Below are 20,420 nucleotides of genomic sequence, written 5' to 3' on the forward strand. Positions count from 1 at the left end.
GGTAGAAACTTACAACTTCAAGATGTAGTAATTAAGCTATTACATCAGCTTATGTTTGCTGGATTTCACATTCCTAGAGCAAAGTGTCTAAAAAACCTAAATTAGCTTTATTTTTTATCCTTTGGCCAAAATATGTACAAATATTCTGTATCTGACAGTTTTTAAACCAATTTTATATTGTTAGGCAGTAGATTTCTCCGTTTGTTTCAGGATATTCAGTTTTTTTTTATACAAGGGCTATCCACACTAGCTATTCCTAAACAGAAGGCAGCTAGACAACAACATCCACCACTAATAATCTGAGGTAGTTAAATATATAAATTATTTCATGTCAGGTTTATAATTTTCAGCATTAATTTAAAACAGTTATACAAAGCAAGTTATTTTTCTGAAAAGATAAAACCTTTATTACTTTTATTTCAACTATGATTATGTACATAATGACAGTAGGAGAACAACAAAACATTCAAAACAAGGATGTTCAGTTTACAAAAACATCACAGAATGAAATATAATGGGTACCATAGCGCCACTACTATTTCTTATGGTCATTCACTTCTAAACTTCATTCTATAGTATTTACAATTTAAAACAATCGATTTTTTTTAATATTGCAGACATTTTACAAACTAGAATAGACTAAACATCAAGAAACTACATAATTCTAGTATTATAGTAATATATTTTATTCTCAGTAGTTAGTTTTAGCTGTAACAATCTCATGCTAATAAACAACTATACAAATTCTTCCATTTTTATGAATACAAAGATGATGTAATACACTTTTAAGCAACAAAATTCTGAGTGGACCATTTTCTAATATTTATGAAGTTATTCTTTACATACTGGTATGCAGATGTGTGAATGATGCTGTGTCTAAGTCATTTAAGAAGGTCATTATGTGCTTGGACAGGAAGTTGTGTTCCTAATGCTGTCTCTAGTACTGTATCTTAAGTCACGTGTGTAATCATTTTTCAGAAAATTGCATGTGTATTGACACTCAAGTGGAAGCTTTTATGATTAATGTTAAGTTTCTCATTTAGTTATTTCAGAACAAAATCATGTTCGGCAATGTTGTTAGTATCCGCCTATTCGAGTGGATAGTTATGTGATCTATGCTATATTTCTGCAACAGTCATCTCAGGTATGCTGTATGACAATAACATCTCACTTTCATGCAAGATTAGTGCTGTTTGATTTAACTCAGTTATCATATTAAAGAAAATGTGATACTGTTAATGGGTAGTTTTAGCAATGTACCCATATGTCTGAGAAGCTGCACGTGTGATATTATACAGCAGGAATACTGGTCACACAGTTTTACTGGTAAGATATGACACGTAATGTCAAAAATATTTCAGCAACCAACAACACTAAATCTTTGCAGCTTTCAATAAGAAATGCTTAGTTCTCAGGTTTATGATTCAAAAATTATTTAAAACTGCTTCCAGTAATTAATCATTAAGAATGTTTTTATCACCTTTTAGATTTCTTCTCATACACAAAGGGCCGAACTACTGTATTCTCACAGAATATAACAATTTTTGGGGTTATCTAAATCTCCAAGAAAACACCATCAAAATTGATAATAACCGTACACCAAAGAGTAAAATACCAAGAATTAAAAAAAAAAATTAAAGATTCAAACTGGCTACAGTTATATAACATCTTATAATGCTTCTCTAGATGAAGTATAAACTTCATCATATAAGCAGTCAAATACTGTTCTTGTAGCTAACGTTCAATATAAAGAAAAGATTAAAATATTTTGTATTTTGAATGTAGAAGCTAAATTTCAAATATGAAAAAAATTAAAGTAAATAGGGCTGTAAAAAAATATTTTCCATTGGTGCTTCTAAATCAACATATAGCAAGCTTAAATTTTTATTGGATTAAAAGCTTATTCACCGATTGACTTTTACATATGAATACTGAGAAAGTTCACTTAAATTACTCTAACTGGATTAATTGAAATACACTTACAAAAAAGTGAATGCCTAAAGCAATCATATAATATTGAAAACTGCTTAAAATAGACCAGTGCCATAATAAACTCAAATGCTCTACAACTGATATTTTTCCTACACTTTTTTTTTACGAAATATCTACAACTTTATCCAGTATAATATATCTTCTGTTAAAGATCCATTTTTTAAACATAGCTCTCAAATTATACCTTTTTAATTCTATTTTTACAAGAAGATTATTGGGATAGTTACTATTCTCATACTTTTAATGGTAGACATTACACAAGACATCTTTGATGCCATGAGAACAAATTTAGGTCTCACAATTTCATACTGTGTCATCAAAACCATGAGAGATTTAAGATTAGACAACTATACAAAATTAAGCCAAATCCCATTATGGTTTTCTTTTTCTAGTAATGAGTAAAAAAGGCACTTTTTTGTTAGAAAAATAAGTGCATCACATCAATTGCTGTGAAAGACAAAATGACCTTTTAAGTCAACATGACACAAGTTGAATCAAATATAGAAAACCACCCGAATACGGTTGTTCTATTTGTGATTGTTATACCAAATAAGATTTTTAAACCTCCAATGTTTAATGTATCAAAAACTTTAAAATCACTAACTTGGATTCACAATTCCCCAATCAATATATATATATATTTTAATTTAGAAAACAAATTATTTAAGATTGTTATCTATATTTGAGCACATTTTAACTTTAGATAAACTAATAAAGTAGTAATTAACTATAGATTTCACCTACTGCTATAATCTTCCTCACATTCACAAAATCATTCAGATAAAATAACCTAATAATAAGTGGATCTGAAACTTCTGTTAATAAGTGTGATTTCTGTAATTTTACTATCATTCTGTTACTTAAAGCAGCTTGCTTCTATATACTTTTGCATTTTTTAACATTAGACATCAAAAACCTACATGTTACAGAGACAACAGTTTAACTGTTTACACTAGCATGATTAATTTTTAAGAAACTATTTCATACAAAATGGATATACTAAACAACTAATTGTAGTCCCTTGAAAATAATTACAAAACAGAGGTGAAAAAAAAATTGATTTACACAATGTACAAATTACTCTATTACTGGAATTATTATAATGGTTAAAATATTACTAAAAGACAAATACCATATACTGAATTTTTGGTACAAAATAAGTCAAATGTATTTATTCAAATGACCATTGCTATACTTTTTACTCCAGATACATGGATAAAAGCAATTTTTAATTGTTTTAGTTGTTATACTAATCTTAATTACAGAAATAAACCTCATAAGGATTCATGCTAACATTGTAAATGAAAATTACTATGCAATAACTAAGTGAAGGAATGGAATTAAAATGTAAAATCACAATTAACTACAAATGCATGTAATTCTGATTTCCTAGCAAGAATTGTAAAGCCATCTTCAAATTCTGGACATGCATTTTGAAATGACTTACTTTTATGACCATCAAGGAATGATTACTGAATACAACAGTATCATTGTACAGTGTTTTATGAGGCTGTTCATGTTATGAACTTGAAATTCTCAAGATTGGAAAGCAATGGTTGTCAAAATGATATTATTCAGTAATCTTATTAAAACAAAGAACATAAAAAATCATTATTATTATTTTTTTGGTGATGGGTACTTTGGACACTCAAAGGCATTTTAAAATTGACATTGAATATGATCAATAAAAGCTGTCATTACCAATTACAACATCAGCTATTAATATTATTCAATTCTCTAGTATAGATCTAAGGGACTTAATTCTGCTAGACTACTATTCAAAAATGTGAATCATTGCAAAATTTGGAAATCACAGCATTTTTTTTCCTTTTTGGAAATTTCTAAAAACATTTAAAAACAATCTTTATGTAAAGGCCTCTAATTTCAGTTGTATTAACTTTTTTTAACCTCAGCACCAACAAAAAACACATTTAAGAAACACATTGTTGTGTCAGTTACAAAGTTGGATTGGCACACCTATCTTGACTTTCACTACAATGTCAATAACTTGTTCCAATCAAAATCTCTGTGAGTCAGTTACTTCAAATATCATTAGGAATTTCCATTTACACATTCTTAAGCTATCAGCTTACATAATGATATGCTCGTAATGATGTTTCAAGAAAGAAATGTGGCACATTTGCCTATTTGTACAAAGATAGTGAATCTTTAGCAATGAAATATGGTTATACTAGGTGGACGATTCAACATGTTTCCAAGAAAACTTTCTGCTAATCACACAAATTAACTCAATGAAGTTGCACTTACAAACTTTCACAATCTAACTGCTACCTTTATTGATGAACTTTATGGACTTCTTGCTGCCACGTTACCTGCCAATACGTGGTGCAAAAATATTAAATATGCAAAAAGTGACCAGCTCTTGGCAGGTTTGAGGAATTTCCCTGAAATTCTGAATAAGTCCTTGCTTCTGAAATCAATAAGGAAGGTTTGCAACTTGAAGATGTTAAGAAAACCTTTGATATATATTATGACAATATGTTCATTTAATTTTAGCTCTCAAATTTTATATACAAACATCATTTATGTAAAAGTTACAATGTTCTAAAGCACCATTCTTAAATGTACTTCCTGGTAATCAATGAGACCACCAACCAATCTATTCAATGACACTAACACAAGAACAATGAAGTACATAATTTTTTTCTACTTAAAATATAATTATCACATAAAGTTTTAAAAAAACTATTTAATATGTATTCTAAATACAATAATCAATAAGAGGTACTTGAAGCATTAAAGACTGAATAGATCATTGCTGTATTTCTGTTTTTCTCAATTGATACGACTATCCATAAAAGCTATTCTGATCTGTTACATGAAATAAAATAGTATATACAAATTATTCTGAGAGATTAGATTTGTCTTTTTTATAACATACATATAGCACATAAATGTTATATGTAAACTATCTAACACATAAAACATTACAATTGATTTTTTTATATAAAACAAACTTTTGACTCTGAGCACAAACTTCCCTCGTGTAGAGTGCTCCATTTCAGCTGGCTGTGAGGCAATAGGTGGCACAGAGTCATGTCAGAACAATCAAAAAGTTCAAATTTTATAAGCAGACATTTCTGTAAAATTAACCTACACATGAATAAAATCATATGAAAATGATGGTAACATACTTTTCAAAATTTTCTTTATGTTAATAAGCTTAACCCTGCTCACAACATGCTGTGGTGGACCTATTAGATGCAAATTTAATTCAAATATTTGCGACATCTTCTTGAGCCGCAAGTACAGGGAATCTTCACATCTTCAAATGGGAATTTATAGTCATAAGTTAGCTCCTCTCCTTTGTTTATCCTTCAAAGCAAAATTAATAATTAGTCTTGGAACAAATCTTTATACCACATTTATATTTTGTTACCATTTAGGCAATTTAACCCATTGACTGCAATTGCTCTAAATGTGCACGGAATTTTTGCAAGCCATACACTGTATAAGGCACACTTGCATTCAACTGCCGGAGGCAGAATGTACCCCATATGGCGATTCAGCAGTCAATGGGATAATCTCAAGAACACTGGCATGAAAGACTCTTTTCAGTTCTTCCAAAATTTTAAGAAAAATCGTAACTGCGTTAAATGAATATAACATGTCTAAAATAGTAAATGTACAAACTGAGATATCATACGTGGCTGGAATATCCCTATTCAAAAATATGACATAGTTCAAATATGTTATAGTTAGTATTTATTTTTTTCAATGCACAAATATGGCAAGATATGATATATTTATGCAAAAGCATGACATGGTTAGAAAGTTTTTATTTATAAGAATATATGGCTTTTTTTACTTTAATTGGAGAGTGACATAATGGTAGATTCTTTCATGATTATGATATTATTAGTATTTCATAGGAATAAGAAAGAGATTTTTGCTGAATTATGAACTAAGGAAAAATGTTAACCCTTTCCAGACTTGAGGGAAAACACTAATATTTTGTTCTTTATATTCTCATAGTGAAAATATTTAACTAAATTGAATTAAACTCAGCATAAACTTTCTAAATAATATCTCGTTTTTATATGAAAACTACTAATAAAATCTCAACTTTTAACATCCAACTTTTTGCTTTAGTGAGATATATGCAATAAAGTGAAACCTGTAACTTGCCAATCCTGTCTTTCAAAAAATGTCAGTAATTCTCTATTACATTTGTTAGTGCATTATATCTAACCAACAGAAAGAGAAGATTTCAATTTACTGAATGTGAAAGGGCTTGGAGCTGTTGAACAATTTGCCATCTTTCTCATTGTTTGACAGTGTTGGAACCCTGCTTGACCACGTATGGAAATTATTTAGCCCATTTCTAGCTTAGACAGATGGCCAGATAAATTATATTAGCTTTAGGACATTCTATCTTATATGCATGCAATAATTTGTATTCTAAACTGCATATTTAAAAAAAAATTTCAATAATTTCTGAGGCCATACTATTGTTATTAAGAAGGCCTAGTGTTTGATGTGGATTTCTATCATACGAGTACAAAAGCTTGAAAAAAGACAAGACTTCAAATGTAAGTACTAAATTTCTTGTATGTATATTTTATATTTATTGTTATAAAAGTAATTAAAATGTAAATATTAGAAAATTTTAGGTTAGGTAAAAAAATTAAGTAAAATATTGGGAAAGTATGCAACAACCAGGAGTGTAATTGTGTAATTCAATAAGCATGCTGGTAACTTCTTATGCTGTCCTGCATAAGAAGTAACTATCACCATACTCTGAGGGGGGGGGGGGAGAAGGTCTAAATGCAATTGTAAAGAAATAAAACTAAATGAAAAATCTATTAGCTTTGGCTGTGAATAGAAAGTGTGTAATTGTCTGTTACAATGTGCAGGCATCATAGAAAGTTACTAGGTCAGTCAAATAGACTGAGCACCTGCAGTGTTAGGGTAGAAAAAATAACAGATAAAATACAAAGTTTTCCTAAAACAAAAACTTTTGATATTCATATAGGAGGCTGTAGAGATTATGCAAATGAAATATGAAATTTGTAAATTGAAAAAAGTATGCTGAACATGAAAAATCACTTTGCACTTGGACTAGTCAGTCGGAGTCAGAATCTGATTCAACAAATTCACAGACAAATCTTTAATAAAAATACTTAATTACAAAAATTTTTTTTCTAATATGTGTGTATGTGTATATATCAAAAACTTGTAACGTTTACTAAAAGTTTGCAAATTTTGTATAGTTTAGCAGTTACAAGGTTCATCAACACTACAGAGCCAATCTACGTGGAGTTAATTTTAAAAGTTGACAGAGTAAACTTTCTGATAATAAGACAGGTGGTAGCACTGCCTATGTAAAGATAGTTCAGATTGTTCATCTAAATGGTATTTTAAATATATCCTCAATAGGTCATCAGAACTTTACAATACTGTACAGTGTTTCCTTTTATAACAATATCTATGTAATTACTGAGTCAAGTTCTGGGAATGTCTGTAAATATGGTAGCAAAAAGTTTGAATTTCTTGTTCTTCTTTCTTCTGTTTCTTTTTTTATTACATAACTCAAAAATCAAAGCAATGGTGTCAACCAATTTCACAAAGGTGACACAGTTTCAAACAGAGTATCCACTTTTATAAATATTATTAACTAGTAATAATTTAAAAAAAAATCACAAATCTAATGTAAACGATGGTATCATTACCCCTTGAATTAGCTTTCTTACAGAAATTTTGTGTTCCTTTAATAACACAGGATGAAATAGGAATTACCAGCCAATAATAGATATTACAGTTGGAATCTCATTGTATTTAGAACCTGGTTATAAATACAACCTTCCTATATCTATTGAAACACTGCATTAAAATAAACAAGCAAATAAGATAGCAGGGATGGCATTTGCATTATCCCTAAGTAATAGCACAGGTAAGTATTAAAAATATCAATATATACAAGTATTAATTTACTTTCTTTTTTCTTTACTTGTAAATCATACAAGCACCATATGACTTAGATAGGTTTTATCAGCAAACCATAACCTCAGATGTCAAAACTGTATCATCACAGTTGGATATTTTGCCAACAATATCAGGGAGTGCAGTGGCTATCCCTATGTAGGGATGAGTCCAGTTGAAATTGGCAGCCTGTACAATTTTAACACAGTAGTGCACACGCTAGGACGTTCACAAAACCTAGCAAAAGTGACAGCAGAAAGCCTTCACTACTTAAGTATAAAGTTCAGCTAAGATTTCCTTGACATCTACAAAAAAGGGCTTCAGGAACATTGATTTTCTCCATCTTCTTTTCCTTTCCATAAGCTATAACTCATAAACCACAGTGTGCCTAGTTCCAGCCTGCACACCAAAACACTTCACTATACACTAGAATGTGCCTTTCAAACCTAGAGCCCCAGGTAATCCACAATAGGTTAGATACATCTCAAAATATATGCAATTATACAGACTGTTGATATTGCCAAATATGTATATCAATCAATAAATGGCGTCACCTGTGATGCAAATGGGTAATGCCGATTTTCTTCCCATCCCAAATGCTCTCTAGTTTCTGATCTTTTTCCATCCTTACATTCTAACAATTCTGGAATAAAATTTTGTATTGCTAATTTTCAGTTGAGATAAGTTTATGTTAAATATGTGATGTCTTGTTTTCAATAAAATAAGTAATACTTGTATTTGTATGTTTTTGAATATAATAAAATCAACAATAAATTCAATAACAGGATTTGTGTCACCTGAATAGTCTGACATTCCACTGCTAGCAAGCTTATTGCAGTCTTTAAATCTAATCTTGCCATAGATAATTATTTCAGTTGCTCTCAAACACACAACATAAAAACATTACCAGGAAGAAAAAGAAATTCAAAAGAAACTTTAAAAACATATTAAATCTGTGATTTTATTCCCATGTATTAAAATTATCCATTTGAATCATTTGTTCACCCCTACAGGAACTCTGGGTGGATAATATGTTTAAAATCACAAATTACAGTAAAAACAACTTTGTTTACTCTATAGTAACATATACAGATTTAAATCTCCTATCCTATATCCAACTTATTTTCAGCCATAAGCTCTAGCTTTCAAATCAGTTACATCAGGATAGGTTAGACAACCTATCCAAAAGTAACGAGTCATTACAGAGAAATAAATTACATGAAAAACAGACACAGATACTTTTTTTGCCAAGGGATGATAATTTCTTAGCAAATACAAACAAACCTTGGGATGAACAGAAAGAAATTCTACAAACGTTTTCTAGTGTGTTTACATACATAGCTGCACAGAAAATAAAGTTGGAACAATTTTTTTTTCCTTTTCCTTGTTGAAATATGCTACTATTATTATGTAATGTTAAATTATTCTAAAATATTCTTGAATAAACAACTGTTAATATAGAATTACAGTTTTCACTTACATACAAAATATAATATGGAGATGTCTTTGAAACCTCAGAAGTACACACTAGTTGTGATAGGCTTAAAAGACTAAATACAATGAGTAAGAAAGTTTTAAACGTGATATTTAACACATGACTGCAAATATAAAAGTCTGAAAGTATACCAATGATGAAAGAATTATGATTTCTCTCATTCTGTGAAGTATGATGTACTTATATACCCAAAAAGACTGGAAGGAGTGGGATAATTTTGTAAAAAAATTGATGAAAAAAACTCAAACGAAACTCACCTCCTTAGAGCAAAGATCACAATATGCTTTTTTCCATCAACAGTGACAACTTTTGAATAACAATTGGGCTGAAAAAACAAGGCAATATGTAAAAAATGTAGAATTTTATAAATATATACAACTTTTGAATAAATATTTTAATGTGGTTTAAACTATAAGCTGCAAATGAATAACACAATTCAACAATTTTCACTGAAAATAAACAGTTACCTTTTTTTTAATTAGGCAAGTCATTTTGAGTGATTACACTGTATGTGTGAAATAATTTTACTATTAATAAACCCACCAAAATATAATTTACATAGACTAAGTGAACACTTAAACATAGTTGCTCATAATAAATAATGCATCTTGCTTTACTCCACAGTCTTGTTAAGAAACCAATATAGCTTAGAATTTGTATGTCTGGTAATCAGTAATTAATTTTATTCTTAGTTCTTTTATAATAACAATTAAGCAGGTTGTAACAGTTAACTCCCACTCTGAGAAAAACAGCTTATACAATAGCCATAACCAAAACTAGAAGTTGGAACAGCCACAAATTCATAGAAGAAAAAAAAAGAGATAAACATCATGAAGTTTTATGATGTTACAATTTGTTGTATTTTCAACTGATAATTTTTGAATAAAATAATAGTACTAGTACAAAACATCAATTAATTTTTCACAAAAAAAACGATTATCTAATAAAAAAAAAAGCTAACAAACTTCAATGCTTTAAAAATATAATATTGAATATAATATTTTTTTCTCCTGGTGTACCAAAACTTTTGTTTTGTTAATAAAACTTCTGATGAGTAAATGGCTAACTTGGCAACATAATACTTTTGATTTTTGTTTGCATAACATTATATGGTAAAGATTAGAATGAAAATAGCATATTCGTTTATTATACTCATGTTACTATAAGATAAACTTCTATGTAAAAAACATAGACAAAAGTTATCTTTATATTCAAAATGGCATATGATTAAAATATAATAAACCAAATTGTCTTTTAAAATGTTTTTAACTACTTGAAATCTTGTCGTGATTTTATCACATTATTTTCTGGTATACAGAAAGCTACAATTCATATTTTAAAGTCAGTGATTATATATCAAAAAACCCATTTTTACATAATGTAATATTATTCAACTGAATTTTAAAACCTACCTTAATATTTTCTTGAAGCTAAAACAATGTTTTTATAAAATTTTTATAACAATGTTTCTCATAAACTTAGTTTTAAAGCATTTATTAGTTTCATACACACTTAGCTTATACTTCATAAAACTATTTTTCTACAAGAAACATATTACCATGACAATAAATGATCATTTTTGCTTCAAACTCATCATACAGATTTATAACATCAAAAGTTAATAATTTTAATTTTTGAACAATTCTTCTATAACATTACTTCACTGAGTTAACTTTGAAATCTTTGTAAAATCATTTAACAAGTCTATACAACTTTACAATGCCAAAATCCTTAGTGCTTTATAATACTGTGATAAGCACAAGTTTTACAGTAAAAAAAAGCATTTTTATCAACCATTTTACTTACTTCACATGAATGATTAATAAAGCGTGCAGCATTTCCACACATTGTTGCATCCACTACTTCATTGTCATCAATTCGAAACATGTAACAGCCAATACCCTATAGAAAAGATACACTTTTTCATATATAAAAGTATTAATATCCATAATTTATCTTTTTCTTTACAGTTGTGAATTATCTTCGATATAAACTATGTGATACACTAGGAACATCAATCTAGTTAGCTATTAATTTTTATCAGGCTAAAACATTTGTTCAATCCACTTGGTGAACACTTACATTAGATTGTGCTTTCTCTTGAAGACCAACATCTCATTACTATATTAAATCTCTGAGAGAATTAAGAAGGAAACTAATTCAATTAAATATATAGTTTACTTGAATACCAATTCAGAAGAAAATAACATAATATAGATCCTAACTACAAACTGTCTATTTTCTATCCATTTATACTTGTACAGAAGAATACCTTCAACATTAAACCTTGTCATTTGTGGCATAACTTGTCCATTTACAGATATATCAAGAGATCTGACAGAGTTTTTAACTAAAACCTGTTTATAATTTCTGTTTGTGCAAACAGAAAACATTAGAGCAATTTAATGTAGTTATTCAGCATTATCTGTCACAATAACATAAAAAAAGATTGAAAGAATTAGAAAATTTACTGAAAAATGGGTTTATTTAATTTGTTCCAAATTATGACCATTGTTAAAAACAGTTTGATGAAGTTCCTATAAAATATGTTAATTTTGGTTATAAAACTTTTATCTTCTTACATAAAGAGGTTATAGATAATCTGATAAAACTAATTAGTACCATTTCAACTTCATTTATTATATGAGTCAGTGCAGGTAGAAGAAGAAAGGGATAATTTTATGATGTTATTTACTATAAGATTCATCTATTCTGACTAAACAGGATACTGGTATATCTGTGTGTGTTTAAGCAGCACATTTTAATTCACTTTGTAATACCTGTCTATCCCAGTACACAGATATTACAGATAATCTTGTAGACTGATATCACACCATTAATTTGTTTTATAAAATCTGTTTGTTTTGATACAGAAAAAGTGTTTTCAATATCACATTATAATGTTATTTGTCTCCTACAAAAGAGACTATGCTGTTATGTAATAAGATGTTTGACATTAGCCCTACAATTTTTTTCCAAACATTCAAATATAATTATACAAAATAAAATAAACAAAAATAATGAAAAGACCATTAAAAATAATTAAGCAACCTTGCTTTCATAGTACTTCTCCCTCTTGTCAGTTAGGACAGGCCTTATTACTTCACCAGCATATTCTATAACCATCTCACCAGGATCTATGGTACGTTTGCAGAAGAGTCCACGCCCATGGATACGTGACCTGAAAATAAGTTATGATCAATCAAATGCAACTAATTTCTGAATGAAACAACTTACTTGCTTTTATATCAAAAACAAATAATTCATATGCATGGTTTATAAAGCTAAGAATGATAGAACATTTATCTCATTCTGAGAAGTTGGATAAATCTTCATAATAGTGTTGTAAGTTATATTTCTGCTGCTTGGATGAGAAGCAGATTAAAAATACAACAAATTTTGTAAAATTATTGGTTTTCTTTGAGACTACTTCAAAATGTTCTGACAAATGCGACTTTTGATTGTCAACAAGATATCAAAAAATGTATACATATATTTATATCGTTCCTCAATTTATTTCAATACATTCATGCAGATATTTTCTTTAAAAATTACTGTGCATCACCACAAATAAAACATGTTTGGCATTAATTTCAAAAAAGTTTTGTATAGCTAGCATTAATCAATCTCAGTCAGCACACAATCCTGAGAATATTGTTTGACTGTGATTCATCACTCTCTGAAACAATGCTGTTTATGGTAAGAGTACACATACTGAAAGAGTTTCATAGCACACAGTCAGTACATTATTTGTGTATGTAGTATGATATAACCTATACAGATCTCAAATATTATGACAACAATACAAATTTTGAGTGTTACTACCAAAAGCTACACTAAAATTTTAATTGGAAAGATTGATATCGTAATGTATTAAGTTTCTGCATTACTATGCTACTTTTATGATTTAAATAGTAATCTAATTATGTTAAATTTTTTGTTGATAACTAAAAAAACACTTCAATCACAAATATTAAAGATTAAAACAATTTCATAAACTTTTAAGTATGATAAAAATCATATTGTTATTTTATAAATGCTGTGGATGAAAGCTGCTAAAATACAAGTTCTAAACTCTGTACATCACTTGCTTACCAAAGAGAATTGTTTAGGCTTCTCAGAATAATGGTTTTCACTCAATACCAAAAACAATATAGCAGACAAAAAACAACCAAGAAACTGTTTGTCTTTAGAAACAGAATAGCCATACTTAACTTGGAGCTGACAGATTATAGTGGGCTGTTCTTTTCTGACCGAATAGTGGGATCTGACTGTCACTCTTACAGTGCACTCACTGTCCCAATTGCAGAGCATTTTTTGTCAATGGGACACAAACCATGAATCATCAGATACACAGTTATGACATGCTAACCACTGGTCTACCTTTTATGATTATATCTTTGTTATTTTGTACATATAAGAAACTATTAAGCATTGTTCTTCAGCCAGATAAAAGTTAAAACCATTTCCAATTTACTGACCATATGTCTATATTTATAGTCCCAAATACATAAAGGAAAATTTCTATATCAGTTACACTTCTAGCTTATCTTTTTTACTTTTATTCTCCATACATTCTGTGAAGAAGTTACTTATAAATACAAAAGCCTTATTTCAGTTGAAAAATTGATGTACATACCAATCAAATACTTCACACTATACAGCTGCAAACAGTTGAGAATGAGTAACAACATACACATATATATATATATAAAACAAAATATACACACACACAGTTAATACTAATTTTGTACGTAGCTACAAGTCTCACGAATAGGATAAAGTAAATATATCTACATACCTGTATACTCCAACAACACCTCTGGTTGTGCTCCTTAAATGTCTAAACCTCATTGCCATTGGCAAATCTAGACTAGTGGCTCGCCGTGTAGACTTCAGGAATAGATCTTCATCATGAGCAGAATGAAACATAGGAGGCCTACGGTGCTGAGAAGCAAGGAAGTTGAACATGTCATGCTCTTTCCTGTTTCTGTAAGGTTCTGTTCGAGCACACCCTGTTGGATTCTCAGGAAGCTAAATTCATGAAAACATGAGCTACTTTTTAGAAAGATATCATATATTTTTGGTTTAATTCAAAAGCAGCCTATAAACTAGCAGTATATTAATAATATAAAATTGGAGCTTATTAAAAACAGGAGCACCAAAGTAATAATTGCTAAACTATTTAATTATCAATTTTCTGTAACATCATACTTTGATGATTTATACAAGTAAACATGCAATAATGTCATTTAGAAATAACATACAAATTATGTCAAGGATATGACTACAATAATATTATACAGTTCTGCTATTTTTTATACTAGCACTCTATGTATCAGTTCCCTTTTTTTTACACTAGCACTCTGTGTATCAGTTCCCTTTTTTATACTAGTACTCTATGTATCAGTTCCATTTTTTTATACTAGCACTCTATGTATCAGTTCCCTTTTTTATATTTACTAACTTTTTTCCTATAACCTAATAATATAGCTTAAGAATATATTTTTTCATCATTTATGCTTCTGAGTGAAATCTTATGCATACTGATAAACAGTATAAGCAACAAAATATGTAATTGTTAGGGCATAACATAATGCAAAAACTGAGAATAAATGATTCAAAATCAGACTTAATTGTAAGTAGTATTCAAAAAATCATACTGAGTAGGCTCACAACATGATATACGAGACAAATGTCAAACACCTACTTAAATATTTACTCTTTATAGCAAGAAAACAATTGTATGCTACTAACCTTCTCCCTTGATCCTACTGGACGGTGGAAACGGAAAGTGTAGTTATTGCATTCCTCTACTCCATGAAGCTGCTCCAACATATAAACCACTGCTTCATGTTTTAAGCCCATCCAAGCCAGTCCATCAATGTCTGGAATAATAACTTATGTTCATGTTTGCACAATAACTTCAAATTTTCGTATTATATATATATATATTTATACACATACATATGTTAAAGAAAAAAAAATAACAAAGAAAGAGAGACAAAAAGAACAATTACATATTTTAAAACATGCCTGCATACAAAGTTACACTGACCTAGCATACAGAAGATCCATCCAATTTCCTATACCCAAAATATAAATTTATTAATTTTCAGAATTCCCTTTATGAATAAAGCATACTACTACAAAAGATCCCAGTAAGCCTAAAAATTTACCATATATATAATATTACATATAGTCACACTATAAGTGCTGACTGGAGTGTCTTAGGCATTTTGTATGGTGAAAAAATGACAGTGAACTCCAAACAAGATTATGTTTATTTCATTCAGCAGTTCATTTCCACAAGTTCTTCAGCAGCAATCTACTACTTACAGTTGTACAAACAAATGCTGAGTAAAATAAATATAATGTTGTTCTGTAGCTTACGGTCATTTTTTCATCACATAACAAGTAAATATATGGTATAAGTACAACTGAATTAATATAGATCAAAAGAACACTAAAGTTGTAGCAAATTCTAATTAGCACAGCAATGATCTTAACCCAATAACACGAAAATGTTTCTTTTTTAAATTGCAGTGCATTGCCCATTATCTAACACTCACTCACTTAGTTAAAATAACCAGTATCAGACACATTAATTGGTTTACTACTGCTCTATACTACATACAAGCCCTCTTGCTCTAAACTCTTCAATACTATCACACACGCCAGATATTGTATTATGTCAGTTCTGCTACTGATCACACAAACATTAAAACTGGCCAAGTTATACAATTAGAAGTACAAAAAAGTTTGATGAGAGAAAAATATGAAAGATCATATTAGAAATGAATTGGAAGTTTGTAGAGACTGGATAAAAATTAAAGAGGAAGAGGAGAAATGCTTGAGAGTTAAGAAGACTTGTTAAGAAAACAGTTACTGGATTAAAAAGATGAATATCAAACCATATTATTTCCAACACAAACATCACTCGGGTTGATGCTGTACACCAGAAAGTGTTACTAGATTAGATGTTACTATTAAAGACTATATTAATAGACAAAATATTCCAAGACTGACCATGTCAGTTTCCAGAACAACAATAAATCTCTGATCCCAATTAGCTTGACAAGCAAACAAACAGAAGCTATAATGTGTGAGCAGAGCACGTATATCAAAGACTGCTTTTCTTCTCTATTTCTGTGCTGCAGTCATATGACTGTTCCAAGAAATGCACCTTCCACAATTATAACAGACACAAACAACCCATTTCCTTATCAGGAGTCATGTTCAAGGATTACCACTAATGAAAAAGAGAAACATGTCATATGTAAAAATGTAAACAGGAGTGTAATAAATTTTAGAAGATACTTTGGAGTAGAAGAAAGACTTTCAAACCTTATTGACTTGCACATGTTCATAATGCAAGAGGAAATCAAGCATCTCTGAAACCCAGCATACATCACAAGGGTACTTATGTCATTCACTTCACATTGTACTCCAAACTAATCATATTCTTTCCTATTAAACAACACTATAATACACAATTTTATTTTTGATTTCATTAAAGAATATTTAATCTAAAATTCAGTCTTCTGATATGACTTACATCTAAAATGTTTGATTTACAATAAAACAAAGAAATGATGATCTCCAAATTATCTTGACTGTATGAAACTCACTGAATTTTCAACAATAAGTGAGAAAACAATCACACACATTCCTCAGCACAATGGTAAAACAAATGGAACTATAGGAAGGTAAAGCAAGTCACTCAAATTGTATCTTTACATGTCCACTTATGATTTTTTTTGGTTATTTCAAATGTATATATAAAACCTAAACAAAATTTTCACATCCTCCATGTGGGAAATTTCATAAGGCTTAGCAACCTACGACAAGCAGCAAACGAGTATAAAGGTCGTAACTAAAAGAGATAATTGTTTGCTTTACTTCTTTATTTACTGTTCTATGTTTTAAGAAAAAAAGTTTAAGAACTTATTTGTAAATAGTATTAATGTATATAATGTATAATAATTGAAATGTATATAATGTATAATACATTATATACATGTATATAATATATAATAATTGAAATGTGACTATTTTACAAAATACTAGTCCACTAAAACACAGTAAAGACAGGTCATTATGTAAAGACTAAATATCAGCTTCATCTTATTGGATATGGTATCATGAGTTCATGTGCGCTGCGTCATTGTAATTTCTGTATTGTTAGCCAGGCATGGCTGGAAGGTCAATATAATAAAAATAATAAATATATATAAATGTATAATGTTATGAGATTTAAGCTATTTAGACTAAACATTTATGTTTTCGGGTTATAAATTATAGTCATTCTAGAACAAAAAAAACATAACTTAAAATCATTTTCTAATTATTTATGGTGGTTACGAAGCCAGTCAAATTGACAGACCCCATAGAGTTAGGATAGAAAAAATATAAAGATTTACTGAAAACAAATGTTTGAAATGTATTTAGGAGGTTTTACAGATTACAAAAAATAATATTTGAGATTTTTGGGACTAACAATAGTTTTTTAGTTATAACATGAAAATCACTTCACACTTCAACTGGTAAAGAAGTAGACTCGATATTTTCACAAACAAATCTATAATAAAAATACTTTCTTAAAAAATCTGATTTTTTGTGTACAAAAGACTTGTAATCTTTAATAAAAGTCTACCAAATTTTGTGAAGACACACTTCCTAAATTAAAAGTTATAGTATAAATACTTAACATGTGCAAATATGTATACAAACTTGTGTATATTATACTGAGCCTGTCTTGAAAGGGTTAATGTAAATTTTAACTTTACACTTCTAAACAGATAATTACATTAAATATTTTTATTTCTTACTCAAATCCTGACAAATAATGATAGATTATCATAATTTCTTGATTTATGTTGTTTTGATGTTTTTAAATGTTTAAAAGAGACAATTTTATCATCTTTTTAAAATTTAAAACTGCACATAAAACCTTCCTAAATAATGTTAACTTACTGTCAAGATTCAGTGGTGGTAGATGAGCAGCTGCCCTAGCATCTGCTATTCTTTCCCACAGAACATTCCACACTTCTACAAATAGAAAAATACAAGAAATTTAAGGATTTTTTTAAGATGTGTTGATGTATCATAGTTTATGACACGCAATGTAAAAAAAAAGATCTTTAGTCCTTATTGCAATTTTAGCTTTGCAGTAATACACGTTTACATAATAGAACTCAAATCATATCTGATTGAACATAACTCATCATTTGAATAATTTGAGAGGGAGCAAACAAATACAATATTATATACCTATATTAAAAAAAAGTTGGATTCCAGAATTGCTTTCCTAAAATTTTTATTTTTAGTGCCACTTTCTAACTGAATACATTTCAACCCTCTTTTTATCAAGCTCAGAATGTGAACCCACTGTAATAGCCTTGCTAATTTGATGTTAACTCTGTTGCACCATGCAATACTAAAAATACTGTTTGAATATACTTTACCTGGGAAAGTCTACATGTAACATGAATAAGCTTTAGAGATCCAATACATTTCTCAAATTATCAAATAATTTGTGATTTATATTATACATAGTGAATGAGTCTAATCTGCGCCACTATGGCAAGCAAAAATGAAAATGGGTAATGTATTATTATTTTATATTTAATACATATACTCTAATCTACATGTACACTTTTCATTATTTGCTATTACATGATGTAATGTTTGGTGCTACATACTAAAACCCACAGGAATCAATAAAGTAAATTAGTGTAATGCTTTATACTACAAATTACATTCCTTCAAGCTGTGAAACTACATCTTTAGTTTTCTTTGAAGTTTCTTTAAACATTTCTACTAAACATTTTACAATGTATATTAATTTACAAAATACTTGTAATCACTACAACACTGCCTTTTACTGTAAAGCTTCATACAGTTACTCAGCTTTCTTTCATTACAAATGCAGTATTCAATAGCTATTATTAATTGTTAATGAATGGTAACTACAAAGAAGAAAATACCATCAAGATCATGAGAACTTGCATAGAATCCATCAGTACTGCTGACTTCAAACACAATAAAAGGCTGATTTTGTTTAGGATTTTTGTCTTCTGCAGAGCTGAGATTTAACTGTTCCTGCTGATGCAAGGCCATGAGAATGGAACAGTCTATTTCATGCTGGTCTCCTTCAGTATCTACTAATGGTCTATGCTTAGGAAGAACTATGACTTCAGGAGCACTGGAACTGGCAGAGTATAATGAAGCTGCATAGTCATAAAAAAGATATTTAAATATCATGTAGAAAAAGAAAAAATATTAAAGCAGTTAAACTAAACTATAATATAATGATTACCACACACACACACACATATAATAAGTGGTTAAAGTGATTAGGAAAAAAATGTATTTATACGAGCACAAAAATTATCTTAATAGTAAGGCTGATAGTGTCTTGCTTCAATATGAAACTACATCTAACCTAATTATAGAAGTCACTATTTGTGCCACCTATAATCAAAGGTCAAGCTGCAAAACAGATTGGCTTGAATAATAAAAACAATTCTATAAAATTTTAATTTATGTGTCAAAATTCACTTAAGTGAATAACAAATAAAAATATAACTTTTTCAAATTAGAAATATCAAACAAATTTTAAATGACAAATATTCTTGTCACAACCCAAGACTGATATATTTAAAAAATTAAATGCACATCATTATGACTTTCTGTGGACAACCAAACTATGTTTTCAGAAATTTAATAGATAATTATCATTTAAAGCAACTACAGGATTTATACAAAATTATTGTTCCTTCTTTTCCCCAATACTTCATTTTTTACTATGTGCTTAGATATACCACCCTCTAGTGTGTAATTTTTTTTTTTTGAGCACCTAAAAGAAAATATTATCTAATGACAAAGAATTCTTTAAAGGAAAATAATTTCAGGCTATTTGATAAAATACAAAATAAGTCACTTCTGTATAACCCAAGCCCAGAACATCAAGGTAAAATGCTTTGAT

The 20,420-nt window shown here is 29.0% G+C and overlaps 1 protein-coding gene across 5 annotated transcripts in view; it reads right to left on the minus strand.

Moving 5' to 3' along the window:
* Positions 1–380: 380 nt before the first annotated feature.
* LOC106457262 overlaps positions 381–20,420 on the minus strand; it is a 126,869-nt gene continuing 106,829 nt past the window's right edge. For 4 of the 5 annotated variants that reach the window (XM_022383337.1, XM_022383327.1, XM_022383332.1 and 1 more), the window contains 8 exons: positions 19,420–19,662; positions 18,407–18,481; positions 15,188–15,318; positions 14,232–14,464; positions 12,482–12,611; positions 11,237–11,332; positions 9,688–9,755; positions 381–5,328 (listed from right to left, as the gene is read on the minus strand). In XM_022383337.1, coding sequence (XP_022239045.1) covers positions 5,223–5,328; positions 9,688–9,755; positions 11,237–11,332; positions 12,482–12,611; positions 14,232–14,464; positions 15,188–15,318; positions 18,407–18,481; positions 19,420–19,662 — 1,082 coding nt within the window. In that variant the 3' untranslated portion in view covers positions 381–5,222. The remainder of the gene's footprint in view (positions 5,329–9,687; positions 9,756–11,236; positions 11,333–12,481; positions 12,612–14,231; positions 14,465–15,187; positions 15,319–18,406; positions 18,482–19,419; positions 19,663–20,420) is intronic. The other variant, XR_002610154.1, reaches the window with a different exon arrangement.

Source organism: Limulus polyphemus, unplaced genomic scaffold (genome assembly GCF_000517525.1).
Source record: "Limulus polyphemus unplaced genomic scaffold, Limulus_polyphemus-2.1.2 Scaffold15, whole genome shotgun sequence".
NCBI lineage: Eukaryota > Metazoa > Arthropoda > Merostomata > Xiphosura > Limulidae > Limulus > Limulus polyphemus.